At 37.5% G+C, this 19,150-nt stretch overlaps 3 protein-coding genes across 3 annotated transcripts; 1 reads left to right on the top strand and 2 right to left on the bottom strand.

The window, feature by feature from the left end:
- The first annotated feature begins 1,064 nt into the window (after nt 1–1,064).
- LOC141622892 (phosphoinositide phospholipase C 4-like) lies at nt 1,065–5,385 on the top strand. Its single transcript, XM_074438919.1, has 9 exons — nt 1,065–1,502; nt 2,392–2,588; nt 2,922–3,057; nt 3,146–3,361; nt 3,589–3,830; nt 3,935–4,052; nt 4,296–4,448; nt 4,540–4,626; nt 4,861–5,385. The coding sequence occupies exons 1-9, from the start codon at nt 1,176–1,178 to the stop codon at nt 5,152–5,154; spliced, it is 1,770 nt and encodes a 589-aa protein (XP_074295020.1). The 5' UTR covers nt 1,065–1,175; the 3' UTR covers nt 5,155–5,385.
- Nucleotides 5,386–9,691: 4,306 nt separating this feature from the next.
- On the bottom strand, nt 9,692–12,611 carry LOC141621219 (putative serine/threonine-protein kinase-like protein CCR3). Its single transcript, XM_074437875.1, has one exon. It carries the CDS (start codon nt 12,374–12,376, stop codon nt 9,899–9,901), a length of 2,478 nt encoding a protein of 825 aa, XP_074293976.1. The 5' UTR covers nt 12,377–12,611; the 3' UTR covers nt 9,692–9,898.
- A 4,204-nt stretch (nt 12,612–16,815) lies between these two features.
- Nucleotides 16,816–17,991, bottom strand: LOC141616886 (uncharacterized). The gene has a single exon (XM_074434043.1). The coding sequence runs from the start codon at nt 17,989–17,991 to the stop codon at nt 16,816–16,818; it is 1,176 nt and encodes a 391-aa protein (XP_074290144.1).
- Between the last annotated feature and the right edge of the window lie 1,159 nt (nt 17,992–19,150).

Raw genomic sequence — 19,150 nt, 5'->3', positions numbered from 1 at the left:
ATCTTATCATAGGCCTTCCCCTCTTTCCTTGGTCTTTGTGTCAAAACCAAAGAACAACATTGACCGGGACAGAGGGAGTACATTATAACAATTTTTGTACATTTTTACTTCAAATTATAAAATGTATACTATAATTAGGAAGCTTAGTGAGAGTTTGTCTCTCGGAAAACGTATGCTAATCACAAAACCAAGTATCTTAGGCGGCTATGCTATCATCCACATAAAAGAATAGTAGAACAAGCTTAGAAAGAATATTGTACAAGTTTGATGGTAACATATTATTACTCCGTCTGAATTCTGAAGGAATAATGTACGATAAAAACACATGTGACAAAGTGATGGTTCGTCTTGTTTGATGGGATATTAGATATCCTCCTCCCATAAAAACCAAACATGTAATAATCCACTGGACCGAATACGTTATTCGGGTAGGATATTCTTTCGAAGAGGTCTATTGATAGACTTAAAATCTGACTAATGCTTAAAGGGATTAAAAGTAGTACTCATATTAACAAAGTGCACTTTCTTTTCTGGTTATCCATGCGAAAGAGCTCCACAGTTAAGCTAAGCGTGCTTGGCTGAGAGTAGTTTTAGGATAAGTGACCTCCTGAGAAAGTTTCCGGGAATGCGTTGGAAAGAACTCGTGTTGATCTGTGGGCCATATACACAGCCGGACGAGTTACCGTGAGTGACCGCTCCCGACCCTAGGTTTGGGCCGGGTGTTACAAAACATGCTTACTAATTTACATACAATGTACTTTGTGCCACTACAACAACATTACCTCGGTGTTTCAGTAGCACTCGTAAATTGTGGGATACGAGAAATTTTACCCTTATATTAACAAAAAAAGAAAAAAAAAATACTTCTTAATGACCGAAGATGAAAATTATGTCGAGAACTCCTTTGTAGTGTACAAGTAATCTTTCCCCCTTAGCTTACACATCAATGATCCACACACTTAACTCTCATGTCCCCATGTCTAATCTCTTAATCATAGAAGACTACAAAGCTAGAGTATGACATTATAAAGTAGCTATAGACTAAACACTTGAAAGTATATAATACCTTGAGTTATATAATAAGATTTCATATTATAACTTATATAATAATTCTCCCTTGTACTAAAAAAAACATAAAATTTCATATTATTACATATTTACATTAGGGGAAAAAAATGGACAATTATAAGATATGTGGATGTTTTTCAAGAAAGTTTAAGAAGGAAGAATTGAACCCACCCATGGATATCATAGAGTCCTTCAAAAGTTACGTCGAAAGCGGGACCTACATGGCGCCGGAACAACTACAAAAGTTCATGGTGGAAGTCCAAGGTGAGACCATGGCGACGGTGGCGGATGCAGAGAAGATTGTGGAGGATATCATGAGACTTAAGCATCCTCATATTTCCATTTTTAGTACTATTATAAGAAAATCACTAAGTATTGATGATTTCTTTTTTTACCTCTTCTCAGTTGACCTCAACCCTCCTATCAAATCCCAGGTACAAATTCTTATTTGAGACGGTTATAAGTGCGAAATGGGTCTAACTCATATACTGATATACCTGATTAATCATAAGCAATAATCTCCCTTACTACTAAGATAATAAAAATTCTCAAAAGTTTTCCCTCCAAACTCCACCCACTTATATAAGGAAAGAAATAAATGTTACCCATTATACTATAATTTTTTTCTTAAAACATTATTTTATCATTAAATTCTAAACTATAATTATAATGTTTTAATCAAAATAAAATATAAGGGGTACAAAATTATAAAATATAAAACCGTTAATTTTTCTTCGAAAATGACTTGATGCATACTTACACTATATAAAACAATAAAATAATATTTTTAGCTACGTGAAAAAAACTTATTAAGATAATTTAATAAAAGTTATAAAATAAAATCATTAACTTTGCGATAAAAAGAAAAAAAAATTCATGATATACTTAAATTTTTTTTATTATTAATTTTTTGTTGTTTAATTTTTTTTTTTCTAATACGGAGTATCAAAATACAATTAGGTGAATAAGTAATAAAATAAAAAGTAAAAACTCTATAGTTACCGCGTAATTGCGCGGGATTTATACTAGTTACTTAAGTAATTAGTGTTGGAAATTTGTTTTTAGACCCGTCTTAAGTTTACAACGGTCTTAAGAGAGACTTACTGAAGTGGTCGTTATTTTTGGTGGGCATTTGGTTGGTGAGTAAACAGAGCAAACAATTATGTGACATTTTTATTCACACAATATCAAACTATGCTTCTTTTTCTGTTAAAAGTGCATAATAAAACAAAACCGTCAATTAGATTCGAACCTGGAACTTAATGTAATTAAAGATGTTGCTAGATTATATGTTCATGATTTTATTTTTGGTGAATTTGAAAGGTTTACCAAGCGATGACATCCCCATTATCACATTACTTCATATACACCGGCCACAATTCATACTTAACCGGGAACCAACTCAGTAGCGATTGCAGCGACATTCCGATAATCCAAGCACTTCAAAGAGGTGTAAGAGTTATAGAGCTTGATCTTTGGCCAACCCCTTCCAAAGAAGATGTTCATGTTCTTCATGGAAAGTAAATTTACTTAGTTTCCTTGCATTTTGTCATTTTTACTGTGTTTTCGACATTTTTAATCATGGTAAAAGACAATTTCAAAAACCGTGATGACAAACAAATATCTTACTTCGTATAATTTTAGAAATTTTTAATGTTTTCGTTATATTTCATGGGGTGGTACAGATATCAACTAGTTTAGTTGGTAAGTTATGAGACATGCCGCTCAATCACGTATCACCTAGGTTCAAATCCCATCAGCATCAAATTGCTCTCGTGGCTCCACTTACTTGTCCTGTCTCTCTGTTTCGCTATGCCAGTGTTTTACTAAAAACACGATGTTGTTCGTCATAGGACTCTTACAAATCCGGTGGAACTCGTCAAATGTCTAAAAGCGATCAAAAATGACGCCTTTAGTGCATCTCCGTACCCAGTGATCCTCACTCTTGAAGATCACCTCAATCCGAAACTTCAAGCCATAGTAGCTCAAGTAAGTACTAACCGTCTTAAATGAGACTTATTACTATAAGCTTTCGTTCATCAAAATTGCTAAACTATATATGATGAAATTTTCCTAGATGATTACTCGAGAACTTGGAGATATGTTGTTCTACCCTGAAAAGGAGATCTCACAAGACTTCCCTTCCCCGGAAGAATTGAAGTATAAGGTCATTATCTCTACGAAGCCGCCTAAGGAGTACCTTTCTGCTGAAGTTTCGATAAATGAAGGCAAGGAGTCACAAAAGGAACAACCATCTAGTGAAGTAGAACAAACATCAATCGACAATAATGAGGTGCCTTCTTATCCTTCCTTCGTCTTTAATGCTTTTTATCGTATTCTTTTTTTTTTGTGTGTAACGGGAGTTACAAGGGAAATATGTTGCTGACGGGATTTGAACTCATATCATGACTTTACCAGCTATGCTAGCTGACATTGCATTGTGAGACCGTCAATGTGTATTTATTCATGGATCCTTCATATCATTAGTTCATGACTTTTTATTAATCCCTTATTCAACAGATCAACGACGACAAATTAAAAGAAAACGTAGATGCAGATGTATATGAGGACGAGTATATCTCGGAATATGATGCAATGCATGAGGAGCCTCCAGCATACAAGAATTTGATCACAATACCCGGAATTAAAAGGGGTAAGCTTAAGGAATCACTTAAGGTCGACACTAATAAACTGAGCCGTCTTAGTTTGAACGAGCAAATTCTGGCTAAGGCCATTACATCTTATGGGACCGATATTGTTAGGTACTTAGCTTCTCTAATTTTTCGCGATAGTCTGATTATCTAAATGACTTGACTGTCAAGTCTGATTCTAATTCCCATTATACATTCTAATGTTTTTATTTTAGGTATACTCAAAAGAACATTTTGAGGATATATCCTAAGGCAACACGGGTCGATTCTTCAAACTATCAACCTCTTGTAGGGTGGATGCATGGAGCTCAAATGGTCGCGTTTAACATGCAGGTTACCTTTCCGAAACATTAGTATTATCTCTAACTGACTCTAAGTAAGGTCACCATTCGAGGATATAATTAACCTCTGAAAATTCTCTAAATATGATGGAATAAAAGAAAATGACTAATAACTTTTTAACGCGTCTTATTTTATGACTAACTAACTGTTGAGGCACTTAGGTAATGTTGGTGTTGTCGTTTGTCGAACATATCTGTTACTACAATCTATAAACGGACTGTGCTTTGATTGCAGGGATATGGAAAACCACTTTGGTTAATGCAAGGATTGTTTCGAGCCAATGGAGGCTGCGGTTATGTTAAAAAGCCGGATTTTTTACTGAATTTAAGCCCTGATAATCAAGTTTTTGATCCGAAAGCAGATTTACCAATCAAGATTACATTAAAGGTACGAAATCCCGAAATCAAAATCCATCTCTCTATCATAACATCATCGGAAACCTTAATTTCACACCTTTTCCACTGTTATATATATGTAGGTGAAAGTTTACATGGGAGTTGGATGGGATGTTGATTTTAAACGAACTCATTTCGATTTCTACTCACCACCCGATTTCTATGTCAGGGTAAGTAAACAGATGATCACTTAATAGTTAACACTCCCCGGGAGTAGCCCCTTGCCTTATATAGTGGAATACTCTTCTCTAATTCTCCAATGTGGGATCCTTACATGCATGTGTAACTCATATGGACTGGAGCTTTGCTCGAAAACAAAGAGTTCCTATATGTTACAGGATTAACTCAAAACAGTGGAAAATTCTTGTATAATCTTATTTTCTAGTTCTGTCACTGACTAACAGGTAGGAATAGCTGGAGCTCCGAAAGATGAGACGATGAAGAAGACTAAAGTGATTGAAAATCGCTGGATACCCGCCTGGGACGAGGATTTTAGTTTTCCACTAACTATCCCTGAGTTAGCTTTGTTGAGAGTAGAAGCCCATGAACATGACACATCTGAAAAAGATGATTTTGCAGGGCAAACTTGCCTGCCTGTTTCGGAACTAAAGCCCGGGTTTCATGCAGTACCTCTTTACAATTTTGAAGGAGATAAATATACTTCAGTTAAGCTTCTTATGAAGTTCATGTTTGTATAGATTGGTCTTTCTATATACTTCTCTATAATCGTCCTCGTCTCTTCGATACAATGATAAGGGTTGCGTATATATCTAGCCCTTCACTCGCTATAGGCGGGAGCTTTTGAGGTACTGAGACGACAATGTTGGTGTTTTATGTGATTGTCTCGGTTTATCATAAATCAACAGCTAATAAGTGAGCTATAATACACAGATATTTGCATTTATCTTCTTGATATTTGCAGTTTTGGATGTTATCATTGTTATGCTTAAGATGTTTCAACCAAAGTTCGTTGTAAAGTATCGTCTCTTAAAATAAGTGGTCAGCAATTTGATCCCTGACTCTTGCGAAAGAAAAAAAACGAACTTGGGAGAGATCTATCCCATTAAGTTGACTTCAGTATACCGAAGGAGAGATTATCCCAGCTGTCGGGAAAAGGATAAAAAAAATGTTTCAAGAAATTGTAAATTTGAAGGATTCCTAGTACCTTAATATGTACACTTTTATTTGTTTACTGTATTCTCAAGCCAATCAGGATTTGTGACAACCAACAAGCTAAGTACTACTCATGTAGCATCCAAAATTAAAGCATTTTCTACAATTTGGTTAAAGTTATATACTATAACAAGCTGTAAAAATTCTTACTTTAATAAGGGGAATTCCATACTGCATGTAACATGTTTTTGGTAGACCTTCAATCAGTCTTACTATACAACAAAATGGAACGTAACTTAAATACTTCAAAAACTTTCGCCTATATCAGGATAATAAAAGTCGATCAATGTGTCAAAAATGACATTATTTGACCGATACTTCATCATAAAAAAAAATCGTAATTTATTATGTTTTTCAACCTATTCGATCATATTTCGACAACAAAATGCATGAAATAAGCATTACATTATTCTTACTTTAATAAGGGGAAATTCCAAACTCCATGGAACATATTTGTATTTGTATGTAGACCCTCTTTAACCTTGACAAACAATAACATCGGCATTACTCCAGTGCCTTAAATGCTCCCGCCTATACCAAGGTAAAGTATCGTCGTGCAAACCCTACCCACACAAAAAATCCTACATTTATAAATTTATAAATCCTCATCTGTATCCTTCATTCCTATATCCTTCATCCTATCATTGAACACATTTTTTTTTCCAGGAGGAGTTAAAAGGCAAGTGATCATGTCCGAAACATACGAAAAGATATGTTATCTCTATCGGCGATGGTTTCAGAAAAGAAAGAAGGAATTAGCTCCAACAGAGGTGAAAAATCTGTTTAACATACTTGCTGAAAATGAGAAAATATTGACAGAAATAAAACTGAAAGATTTTTTGGAGAATGTACAAGGAGAAGAAGAAGCAAATGCTAAACAAACCGCGAAAAAAGCTGTAGCGAAAGTCCTTCAGAGATCAAGAACTTTCAGCAAGAAGGGTCTTAAGCTCAATGACTTCTTACACTTTCTTCTTGGAGATATGAATCCTCCACTGTTTCAACAAGTACATGCTTAAACCATTCTTATTTTTAATTTCGCTCTTATAATTAATGAGATTTCGTTTTTTTTTTGTTTTTCGTGAAGAAACAATGAAAAATGATGTATTAAATGATGCATCAGGGTAATGTTATTGTGGTTTGGATGAAAATATTTGGCATTCGATCTTCTGATAAACTGTTTCGGATACATGAAATGCAGGAAGATGAGCTGCAACATACATTGCCTCATTATTTTGTGTACACAAGCCATCATTCATATTTAAAACAGCAAAAAAAAACAAACACAAACACAAGCCATCATCCATACAATATCCCTACATTGAATGAGAGCCTTTCAATGCACACACTGTCACACCGGAAATCCGATGATGAACTTTACAAGATACCTAGCAGTATTTCTGCTATTGTAAAGACACTAAACAGAGGTGTCAGAGTAATTGAATTGAATCTTTTTCCAACCAGTGATGACAAAACTGTTGAAGTGCACCATGATAGGTATGTACGCTAACTCGTCATGAAACAACGAGAACAGGATGCTTAATTACATGAGACCGTCTCATATAAGACTCAGCGTTATTTCTTTTCAAACTTGTAGGACTCTTCATTCTAAAGTGAAACTGAGTAAATGTTTGGATGCCATCAAAGAGCATGCTTTTAAGACTTCAGATTTTCCTGTCATTATTATTCTTGTGGAACACATCAGTTCAAATCTTCGCGCTCTAGTTGCTGCAGTGAGTTCTCAGGCCTCTCTGTATACTTCTTTTTGTTTGAAATAAAAAAAAAAAACTCGGTCTTTCGTGTAAAATGCAGTTTAGATAATAACATAAGAACTCTTTTTGTCATTTACAGAAGATCAGAAAGAGATTTGACAAAACAGTGTGCAGTTCAGAAGAAGCATTCAAGAAACCTCTAAAAGACCTTATGAAGAAGTTTATAATATTAAGCAGAAAGCCCGAAAAACAATCCCAAAATGTAAAGTTTAAATTATGTTTTATGTCACCTTAATTTCAACAGTAAAAGTTTTTTCAAGTTTTCGGAATCCTAAAATAACCTGTTTTCCAGGAAGAACCATGCGACGATTATAAGAAATTGATAGCAGGTCATATCGAAGATTCTGAAGACGGGTCTATGAATCTGGAGGATGGTGATGCTAGCAGTGTCAGGATTTTAAGCACAACTGAGAGCGTCTTGGAAAATGCCGGAGCTGAAGCTATTATCAGGTCTGGATTTCCTGGTTGTCATACATTTAGACATCGATTGTTCAATACATGTCAGGCTGTCAGCTAGCTTAACTGGTAAAGTCACCAGGGGCAAATATCATACCCTAGATTTAGACACCGTCACACCAAAACTGACCCGGTGGATCCCTTTTTTCATTCCGTTTAAGAAACTTTGTCGTGCACTTGCTGACTTGTGGTCATCAACCGCTTTCTTCAGTTTTACGCAGAAAAATCTCTTAGCAGTTTATCCAAATCAATGTGCTGAGGATGGGAAGATCATCTCATCAAACTACGACCCTTTTATAGGATGGACACGCGGAGCTCAAATGGTTGCCTTTCATACCCAGGTAAGGTCACATGTCGAATTCATCAGCTAGTTTAACTGATAAAAATATAGGAGTAAAAGTTAAAATCTTGATTTTCCTAAAACTCCTGCAAAACAGATGTTAGACAAGTACCTTTGGATCATGCAAGGCCTGTTTCGAGCATATGGTAACACGGGGTATGTTAGAAAACCCGATATCTTGCTCAACAAAGAGCAGAAATTCAATCCTACTGTGTGGCGGCCTGTTAAGAAGATCTTAAAGGTATGCTGATCTAACCCAAATGACAAAATCAGGTCATATTATGTCAAGAACTGTCACTGTTTGCTGTTCTTACTGCGGCGAGTGTACAGGTTAAGGTCTTCATGGGCACTGGGTGGCATTTGGACTTTGGTAGCAAAGAATTTGATAAAGAGTCGCCGCCAGATTTCTTTGCAGCAGTAAGTCACTGTCTGAATGACTTTGGTAGCAAAGAATTTGGACAGTTTGGGTAAAATTAGCAGCGGAATGATGAAGTACGACCTTTCTTTAATCGTTTTCTTTCCAGCTTGAGATTGTAGGGGTCCCTGAAGACGAGGCAAGGGAGAAAACAGCCCCGGCAATGGATCAGTGGATACCGACATGGAATCAAGAGTTTGAGTTTGCGCTGACAGTTCCCGAAATAGCAATGCTGATGATTGAAGTCAGAGAATTTGACACAGACAGAACACATGACTTTGGAGGACAGACTTGCTTGCCTGTCTGGCTTCTCCGGAATGGCATCAGGTCTGTTCCTTTGTATAAAGAGAAGGGGAAACCATACAGAGCCGCGAGACTGCTTATCCGTTTTCAGCTTGATTAAAAAACACCCACTACTCCCTCCGTCTCAATCATTTGTTTTCCTTTTATTATAATACCTCTTATAAAGAATAAAAACTGTAAACAAATGATTCAGACGGAGATAACCTTATTTTCTATGTTTCTGGTTGTTTGTTGACAGTTCAGTGCATTCTCACCTATCATAATGAAACTATAATTTCATAATTGACAGTACATAAACCAGTGATCGTTTTCGCTTCTTATAATGTAAACTAACAGTAAGCAGTCTGTGTCATACGGGTAAGGCTGTTTACATTTGACCGCCTTGCTGTGAGCCTGTGATAGAGTAACCCTTCAAAAACCAGGATTTACCAGGGATCGATGTTTATGAACTCGACTGATTTTGACACACTGCCTCTAGACTGTAGATGATGATCAAATTCAGAGGCCATTATACATGCTCAGAACAACTTCCATGACACGAAAAAAAAATCCCCAAATCCATTGACCGGGTTACAGTTCAGTAATCAGATTTCTTTCTGATACAATCTAAGCAGATGTGCATGCCACATAACAATACAGCATGAGTTGCCTACATATAGTTGGGGTCATGCAATCCAAATCAATTGACTAAATCAGTTTTCCTGATTAAATTTATTCACACCAGCTAAGACGGAAAAATCGGAACAAAAAAAAAAAAAAAAAAAAATACATACTGCTGCTCCACAACTTTGCCAATCCCAAACTACACCTTTGATGGTATTACAAAAATGCAGCAATCAAACTAAGCGAAAAGATTCATACTTGGTAAACGACTTAGAAAACAACTCTACATTTACACAGGGACGGGAACATATTAAACAACGACATTACCCTGGTGCCTCAATGGCTCCGTAAATTGTGAGGTAAGGGTGTTGGATTAGAACATATTAATTAAAAGAATAAAAGTTAGGAGAGAATGTACCAGAGCTGCCTTTGCACAGAGCTAATGCTCTTTCTAAGTTAGAAACAACATCAGACATAGTTGGCCTCTCTTTACCTTCCAAGTTGACACACATCATTGCTGTGTAAGCCAACAGCTCGACAGCCTCGGACTCGTTCATCACCGGCTGTTCAACTCGCTTGTCCAACACCTTCCACACTTCTCCTCCCACGATAAAGGGTCCGGCATACTCTACTACCCCAGTTGGCCCATTTCCTTCAATCTCCTTAAAAACCGCCTTCTTCCCTGTCAGGAGTTCCAATAAAACTACACCGAATCCATATACATCGCTCTTGGTTGTCAAAACCTTAAGAACATAGTATTCAGGATCGATGTACCCAACTGTCCCAGCGGCCTTGATGGACATGCTCCCTTCCTCGGTCTCAGGCCCTTTGAGGGATAATCCAAAATCAGAAACTCTACCAACCCATTTCGTGTCCAAGAGTATGTTTGAGGTCTTGATGTCTCGGTGGATTATAGGTGGGACCGCGTAATTATGTAGGTACTCAATCCCTCTAGCTGCATCTAATGCAACCTTAATCCTCATCTTCCACGAATTAAGACGGCTAGTGTTGTTTGTCTGAGTGTTGTGCAACATATCATGTAGGGCACCATTTGCCATAAACTCATACACCAAGAGCCTTTCACTGTTTTCTTCACAAAACCCGACTAAACCAACCAAATGTTTGTGGTGAACCCGGGATAGCAAGGTTAATTCCGACTCAAATGCATACTCTCGATCCTTGGTTCTACAGATCACTTCCCTTTTGACCGCCACCTCACGACCATCAGGGAGTTTCCCTTTATACACAGTCCCGAAACTCCCTCTCCCAATCTTGTTCTCCAGGGAGAAGTTCCTTGTCGCCAAGGCTAGTTCCGATAGAGAGAATACCTCAGCCTTGTCGACATGCTTTAGCGAAAACTCCCAATTCCTCTCGCGTCCTGAGGCTAGGGAACTGAACTGAGTGATCGACGATGACCTTGACTGAGGTGCGCTAGAAGCAGTGCTAGCTATAATAGCTGTATCAGCATTTTGACTACCATTACTACACTTGCTCGCAGTGGAACGAAGCTCCTTCTTCGTGACAACCAGCAACTTTTCATCAGAAGGGCGCGAAATTCTAAGGTACAAGAAGTAACCAAGCGCAACCAAACCACAAAGGAATCCAACCATCCCAAATGTCTCATACACCCAGAAAGGCCTATATACTTTCTTTTCGTGCTGTGGAGTCGAAGAAACAGGTAACGACAATGATGCAGGTGAGATTGCCGGGCCTGAAACGTCAGAGGATTTTCTTTGAAATGGAAGATCAACCACACACGAGCGACATATATTTGCTTCACCGCTACACAGAGAGGCCGAATTAGGAAACGTGCCACAATCTTGACAGGGGTCTCGGACACATGGACCTGGAATCATAGTTGATAATCCAAGCGACGTATTGGACTTATCCGACCAACCAGGACCCCAGCACAAAAGCGTCAAGTCATCGCTCCTCAAACCACACGTAAAATCTGTGCCACTAACTATGGACTCGAATGACAGGGTCTGGATTTCCTGGTCAACAATCGCGGATACATTCCCTGCATTACCCCAACAGGCTACTGAGCCATTGCTTCTCAGTAACGCGCAACTGTAGGTTCCACCGAGAGCAAGGTCAGAATAATAGAAAGGGGTTTCGGAAGGGACATCGAGTTGCCCTGAGTCATTTTTCCCTTTACAGACTAATATACCAGTCACGGTAATCCCACAAACATGCGATTTCCCAGCAACTAAGGTTAGCATCGACATGCTGTCAAACTCAGCCTCGATAAAATCCCCTATCCCGTTTTCACCCCAACACGATACACTCTTGTCGTCGTCCACTATCCCACAGGAAAACCCATCGCCTGACGTGATGCTCTGAAAAGAGATTTTTCCCTCGGGCTGTAAAAAGAGTTGTTGCGGTGAGAACCTCGCTCGTTCCCAGCATTGGATAATGCTTGTTCTAGCCTGTAATGCACAAACTCGGTCAGTTCCGACTGTCAGATCAGTCAATGGAGAAATGGGATTGTGATAAATTTGCCTGACTCGAGTACTAAAGTCGGAAAATCTCGTGTCCCAGCAAAATAGATCAATACCACCTGAAGTCAAACCACAGAACATGTTCTTCCCACCAGCAAGCGCTTCATACGACATGTTTGGCCGAATTGAAAACAGTTCACCCCCTTGAAAGCATTGAATACCCTGAGAAGATTTTCCAGCAAGTATTCCACATACCGTGTTAGAACCATAGCTGACAGCAATTGTGGAAGACGAGCCAAACCCGCTGACATATGTTGGCAGCGAAAAGACAGTAAAAATTACGAGAAAAAGAATTTCAACATAACAAGAAACGAGTAGCGACACCATTTGAAAGCGTGAAACATAATTGGTATTCTTCATGGAATTGATTCAATGAAGATATATTTGTAGGCAAGGAAGCAAGTAAGTAAAAAACGATCGAAGGAGAAGGAATGAAAACGAAAGACTCGAGTGAAGCCCCATTGATGGAGGACAACAACAGAAGCAAATGATGAATATCTAGCAAACCTTGTTTTTCTGTTGTTTTTCTTAGGAAGGGGTATTACTGAATCAAATGATTAAGACGGAGGGAGTATTATTTTCGGGTTTTTCAGAATCTATTGATAGTTTGAGACTAGATATGTAATCAACAGCCCATAACAATAAATTTGATGCTTAATCAAATCAAATGTTCATAGTGGCCTGCACGAACTCTTATTATTATTTTTATTTTTATTATCAGAAGACAGCAAATGTCATGTCATGTCACATACTCAGCTCCCAAGTCAACTCCCAACTATTAATTTACACCAATTCCTGTTTAAGACCGTCTTAACTTGAGACGGCTCACATAACCGATTAAAATAGAGGTGGAAATGAAAAGCAAGAGTTGTGTTATTGTGTACAAGTAGGAAAGGCTTGTTTTTGTGAGTATTTACCATGTCATTTAAAAATGTTTTGAATGTTACGGCGACCACAAACTTACCCAGTGCCTCAAGAGCTACCGCTAGGAATGAAAACAAAACGCAGACATATACACTCAAAAAAATAAAGAACTGTTAAGTTAATACATGCAAAGGTAGATGACAATCATGATATTAAAAGATCGAGCGCACTCATACCAGACATGGTTATGAGAAAGCGCGTCATGAACCTGGTATATACATCACCTAGCTAGGACTGGTATTCATGTCTGGTATGTACCCGCCTTCCCCAATTTCCTTTACTCGTTAGGATCGGAGTAAAGTCCATGCCAGGTTCATGACGCGCTTTCTCAATCCTTCAAATGTAATTGGAAAGTATTTGAGGTATCTACGGATATGCAGTAGACTCAACTGAACTTGCATTCTGTTTATCATCCGTCTCAATCATTTGTTTAACTTTGCTTAAAATCCATCTCACGAAGAATAAAAATTGAAAACAAATGATTTGGACGGAGGAGTACCTGCCAATTTATCTTAATATGCTTTACTAAAGTCTGCACCCTAAGTTGACAGTAATTAGTTGTTTATGACCGCAACATTACCCTAATGCCTTAACCGCTTTTACCAAAGGTAGGTTAAGGAACGGGGTAGGGAGGGTCGGATGTGTAAAGTATAAAACCCTCGCGCAAAGGGGGAAGGGGAAATGGGGATTGAGGATAACCTATATAGTCAAAAAAATATGTCAATTATCAATCGGGTTCATGTAACATTTCGAAACCAACTTCGTTCAATTATCAATCGGATTCGAGAAATTAACGGCGCGATGAATTAAAAAGAGCTTGAAAACTACGTCTAAAGTTCTGATCACTAATCAGAAATTATAATAACGTCGTACGAAGTAAGAATCATGGACAACTTCACAAAAATAATGCAAATAATCAGCAAAACGACGTCATTATGAAAGAGATTAATTGATTAAGGTTGAGCGAGATTTTAGAACTGCAAATTTCAGCGTTATGGGCTGATTTAGAGTATTGGGCTACAGTCAATATTAGAGAAATACCTACTTGTGGACTAATATAGTAGGCCCAATTTTGAACCTACTTTTAAAATTACTCATTATCGTTAAATTTTCTCTTCTTTTGTGTAAAAGGAGCCACACGGTATGTAGATTTTAATGCTGACGTGATTTATAGACTCGGCTTATGTAAGGGTCTTGTTAGAGGTGGCCACGCACGGATCGCATTGTGTAAAGTGTGTATGTGAAAAAGCACGACCCTTATTTTTTATTGCTCCTCGTTAATCTATTAGTTAGATTAAATGACATTTGTGACTTAGGAAGTTTTAATATAGTGAGTATAAGATTAGTGTTTTAGTATTTCATATTTTCATATAAGAATGAACATTTTAATACTGATTAATTGTTAAGGATATTACAAGCAACTTAACATTAAAGAAAAAGGGCAATACTCGTGAGTCGTGGCTAATGTTATATCAAAATTACTCTTATAATGTCCATTACTCCTAGTTTCCAATTATACTCTGTATTACTGTATTAGTGGCAAAACTAAGGGACGTTTGCCTCGTTGAACAAAAAAAAGTTAAAATTTGTAGCTCAGTTACTGTATTAGTTTATAATTACAAATTTTGATTCCACCATTATTCGATATAATACTCGAGTAGTTCAACCAACTTTAATTTGCTAGATAAGTAGGAATATAAAAGGATACTCCGTATTATTTAGTATACATTGATATTCTTTTACAAGCTGCAGAATATGTGTTGATGGCATGATTCGATTCCATGCTTCCTTAGTGGTTATTGATAAGATATTAAGATTAATTGTTAGATACTTGACAATGACAATTCTTCACAAAAGAATCTTGTTAAACTATAATATGGAGTAGCAAATATTGTACGGTTGCAACATCATCAAATAATTGATCGTCCCTCTAAAGAGTTTTGATCACTTTTCATACTTATTACGGAGTATTCTAGTATTATACTAACGGATTTTTTTAACGTGTGTTTTTAAAGCATATTTTAAAAAGGCTGAAAAGGAAAATTATTACTCGAGCATCCCCTACTACTAAGAGAATAAAAATTCTCAAAAGTTTTCCCTCCAAAAGTCATCCCATTAAACTATTATCTTTCTTGAAAACATGATTTTTTCCATTAAATTATAATTATAATTATAATGTTTTAATCAAAATAAAATAAAAGGGGTAGAAAATTATAAAATACAAAATTGCTAATTTTTCTTAAAAAATGACTTGATGCATACTTACACCGTATAAATCATAAAAATAAACTAATATTATTAGCTTCGTGAAAAAAAGTCATTAAGATAATTTTAAAAAAGTTATAAAACGAAATCATTAACTTTGTGATTAAAAAAATGATTTCATGACATACCCAATTTTTTTATTAGTTTTATAGTTTAATTTTCTTTCTCATATTAAAATAGGTGAAATATGAAAATATTAATTAAGGTATAAATTTTGAATAATAAGTAATAAACTAAAAAGCAAACACTCTATAAATACCGCGCATTTATTGCGCGGGATCTACACTAGTTATATTAACAAGTTTTTAACATGTGTTCTTAGAGTACGTGTTAAGGAGACTGCAAAAGAATGTTTGATAGTAATTAATAAACATCTTATTGAAAAACAAAAGGTGAATTTCTGTTTTAATTTTCCATGATCTTTTTGTCAATTGTTTTTTTTAGTATTTTTAGTATGCGTCCTTAGGATACACGTTAGAAAAATTATTGTACTAATATGATACACGATTTATAATAAACATTTTTTTTAAAAATGCATATTGTCGGTAGGTTCACCTAGGGGTGTTAACGAGCCGAGTCAAGTCCGAACTTAGCCTTGCTCGGCTTGTGCTCAAGAACTAAAACTCGAGCTCGAGCCGATCTCGAGCTTACCCGAGTTTGAAAAAAATGTGCTCGTTATAGAGCTTGCGAGATTTAACGCGAGCTTGAGCTAAACTCGAGCCCGAATCAAGCCTATATAAAACTGTTTGTTTTTTTTATTTTTTTCTATCGATATTTTTAATAACAAGGCTCGAAAGTTATATATAAAAATTTTTGGCAAATCAGCGAGAAATTTGATATGTGTGATACAAAAATGTAATCGTGATAAGATATTTTTATAAAATATGAGCAATATCTTAAGTAATTACACAAATTCGAGCCGCTCGCGAGCTTTTCGAGTCGAGCCAGCCTTTGCTCGGCTTGACTCGTTAAGCTCTCGAGCCGAGTCCGATCCCGAGCCGAGCTCGCACGAGCCGAGCTTTAACCGAGTTTTGACCGAGCTGATCTCGAGTAGCTCGCGAGCTGTCTCGTCTCATTAACACCCCTAGGTTCACCTGTCCAAAATATTGTAAGACTTAGGAGCCCAATCTATAAAATACTATTAAAAGCCTAAACTAAAATGGCTCATAAAGTGCACGTCAACAAAGCCACGTGTGATTGTAAAATGCCACGTCTGATTAACGCAATGCCACATCTATAAAATAATATAAAAAGGGTAACATTGAACATTATTTGAGCGCATATACATTGCTATCAAGTGACCTTATGGTACCACGTGGATAATATGAGTCGAAAAGGCCATAAAAATCACCAAACCACTGTCATTATTTTCAGTTTAAAAGCTCATAACTATGCAAGATATGAACGGTCTTCTTCAATTAAATTGCTGAGTCATATGATCTTCTTACCAATTAATATTAATTCAACCCTCCTCATCAACTTCCTAATCAAAATAAGTTTTGCTTGTAACGGTTGTTTCAGCCCATATAAATCTCCCATTTCCAAGGAGACTTATTTTATCTTACAATTTTTTTTTTTTTTTTTTTTTTTGCAACTGGCAAGAAAGGTTCCTACATCGTCCTAGCTTCCTCCGCAAGCTTGTGTGCCCTGCAATTCAGATCCCTAGGTATAAAACTAACACATAAGCAATGAAAAGACGATGATAGCTCCATAATTTCCTCCACAAAGCTTCCAATATAGTGATGCACACTCCCTAAACCTGCAAGTTGATTCACCAGTTGAAGGCAGTCCGAAGATATCTCCAGGTGTAGAATTCCTTTCATCCGAGCCCACTCCAGAGCCATTTTAAACCCCTTCGTTTCGGCTTGTAAGGGGTTTTCCGCCCTCCCTTTTGCCTTGCCTTCATACTCAATAACCCCTTCCTCATTTTGGAAACACCATCCAAACGAAGCCAACCTCGAAATGTCCCAACCAACATCAACCATAATCCGCTTCATATGACACCCATTCCCACTATTTACCAGATAGACGGGCTGACCCTCCTTAATCGCCTTAAACTCTACACTTCTTCCCTCATTTCCTTCAACATCCCAACTGGCATTTAACTTATTTTCTTCCTTTTTACTACAGGCACTTTTTGTTAAACTTACCGTGGATTCCCAGCATCTGTAGAAGATAGAAGGCGGAAGCCTCTCGCCCCGAAACCGAATATTGTTACGCATATTCCAAATAGCAGAAAGCATCGCCACAAAACGTAGAACGCTCAGCCCATCTCTATCACTACGTTCCAAATATTTTATCCAATTTATCACCCAATCCCCCAACTTAAGAGATCTGATGTTATCCGATCGAATGCCAAGTGGTGATCCGGCCCACAAACGCGCACTAACCTCACAATCTCTAAACAGGTGCTCCAACGATTCCATCTCTGGTATCTCCCCTGTGCATAAGACACATTGCTGATCCCATGCTAAACCACGTCTCTCGAATTCTTCACCAACAGGCAAAGAATTAGAAATGATCTTCCATAAAAAGATTTTCCAAGTGTTCAGACCTGGTAACCTCCATAGTTTGGTTTTACAAAAAAGCCTCCCTTGTTCACTGATTCTAACTTTGTCCCTTTCTGTTCCAATTTGGTCAAAAAATCTTTCAAATTCAATTCCATAACCACTCTTGACCGAATAGACCCCCGACCCAGTATGCGGCCAGAACACTTTGTCTTCGCATTGTGTTTCGCTAAGCGGGATGGCCAGGATCTTATTTACACTATCCTCCGTGAAAAGCATCTTCACCAAGCCTTCATTCCAACCTCCCTCATTTAGGCATAGATCTTTAATGCGTAAGTCCTTTAGGAAGCCAAATTCCGGACTTAGAAGGCACTCTTTTGGTTCAGGTTTGGTTCCTTCCATCCAGTTCGCCTCCCAGACATTTAGGTTTGAGTTGAGGCCCGGTTTCCACCCAAAGTTTCCCAAAATCAGCCGAAGCCCATATTTGATACTTTTCACCCCCCCATGACTCATTTGTCCCACTTTTCCGTTCAGCAACCCGTGAGCCAGGTGTTCTTCCAAGGACCTTATTTTTAAACACTTTCCCAAAAAGAGAATCATCATCTGAAAGTAATCTCCATGCGTGCTTTGCTAGAAGTGCCTTGTTCATGCATTTGATATTGCGAATGCCTAAACCACCCTTACTTTTAGGCAGACTGATAACATTTCTACTACACCAGTGAAGCGCCCTATCTGATCTACATCCTGCCCACCAAAAATGTGCCAACATAGAATTAATCTTGTTGGACACACTTACCGGTATTTTAAATACCGATAGAAAGTAATTTGAGAGGTTTGATAAGACAGAAGAGATCAGAGTCAAGCGTCCAGCTGGTGACAGAAAGACACCATTCCAAGAAGAGATACGTCTCGCCACATTTTCAATAAGGCCCTTGAAAATATCCCTTTTGGAAGCTTGAAAATCCGTTGGCATACCTAAATACTTCCCAAAACCCTTATTATGCTTTACCTTGAAAATCTTGAGGCATGACCTAACTTTTCTGAGTTTTGTGTTAGGGCTAAAAATAATGCCCGATTTTTCTTCATTTATAAGTTGTCCCGAAGCTTCACAATATTCGTCAATGATACTTTTTAGGTTTCTTAATGATCTACCCTTATCCTGGAGGAAAAATACCGAATCATCAGCAAAGAAAAGATGCGCCAGAGGTGAAACTTGCTTACCTAGCATTATTCCTTTCATGTGACCAACACCTTGGGCATATTCCACATTACTTGCTAAGACCTCCATACACAGGATAAATAAGTATGGTGACAGAGGGTCCCCCTGTCTTAGCCCACATTTGGGCTGAAATTGTTTGAGTGGGGCTCCATTCAGCAAGACCTCATAGGTGACTGTAGTGACACAATTCATGATTAGCTCAACCACCTTAGTCGGAAA

This window comes from Silene latifolia, chromosome X (genome assembly GCF_048544455.1).
Source record: "Silene latifolia isolate original U9 population chromosome X, ASM4854445v1, whole genome shotgun sequence".
Classification (NCBI taxonomy): Eukaryota; Viridiplantae; Streptophyta; class Magnoliopsida; order Caryophyllales; family Caryophyllaceae; genus Silene; species Silene latifolia.
The sequence above is the reverse complement of the archived record's forward strand: the minus strand, read 5'-3'. Positions and strand labels throughout refer to the sequence as shown.

Coding starts and splice junctions, on each gene's coding strand:
- LOC141621219 (XM_074437875.1), bottom strand. CDS start 12,376: ATGAAGAATACCAATTATGTTTCACGCTTTCAAATGGTGTCGCTACTC.
- LOC141616886 (XM_074434043.1), bottom strand. CDS start 17,991: ATGCTTTTCACGGAGGATAGTGTAAATAAGATCCTGGCCATCCCGCTT.
- LOC141622892 (XM_074438919.1), top strand. CDS start 1,176: ATGGACAATTATAAGATATGTGGATGTTTTTCAAGAAAGTTTAAGAAG. Junction 2,589..2,921: donor GTTCATGTTCTTCATGGAAA/GTAAATTTACTT, acceptor TGTTCGTCATAG/GACTCTTACAAATCCGGTGG. Junction 3,362..3,588: donor CATCAATCGACAATAATGAG/GTGCCTTCTTAT, acceptor CTTATTCAACAG/ATCAACGACGACAAATTAAA.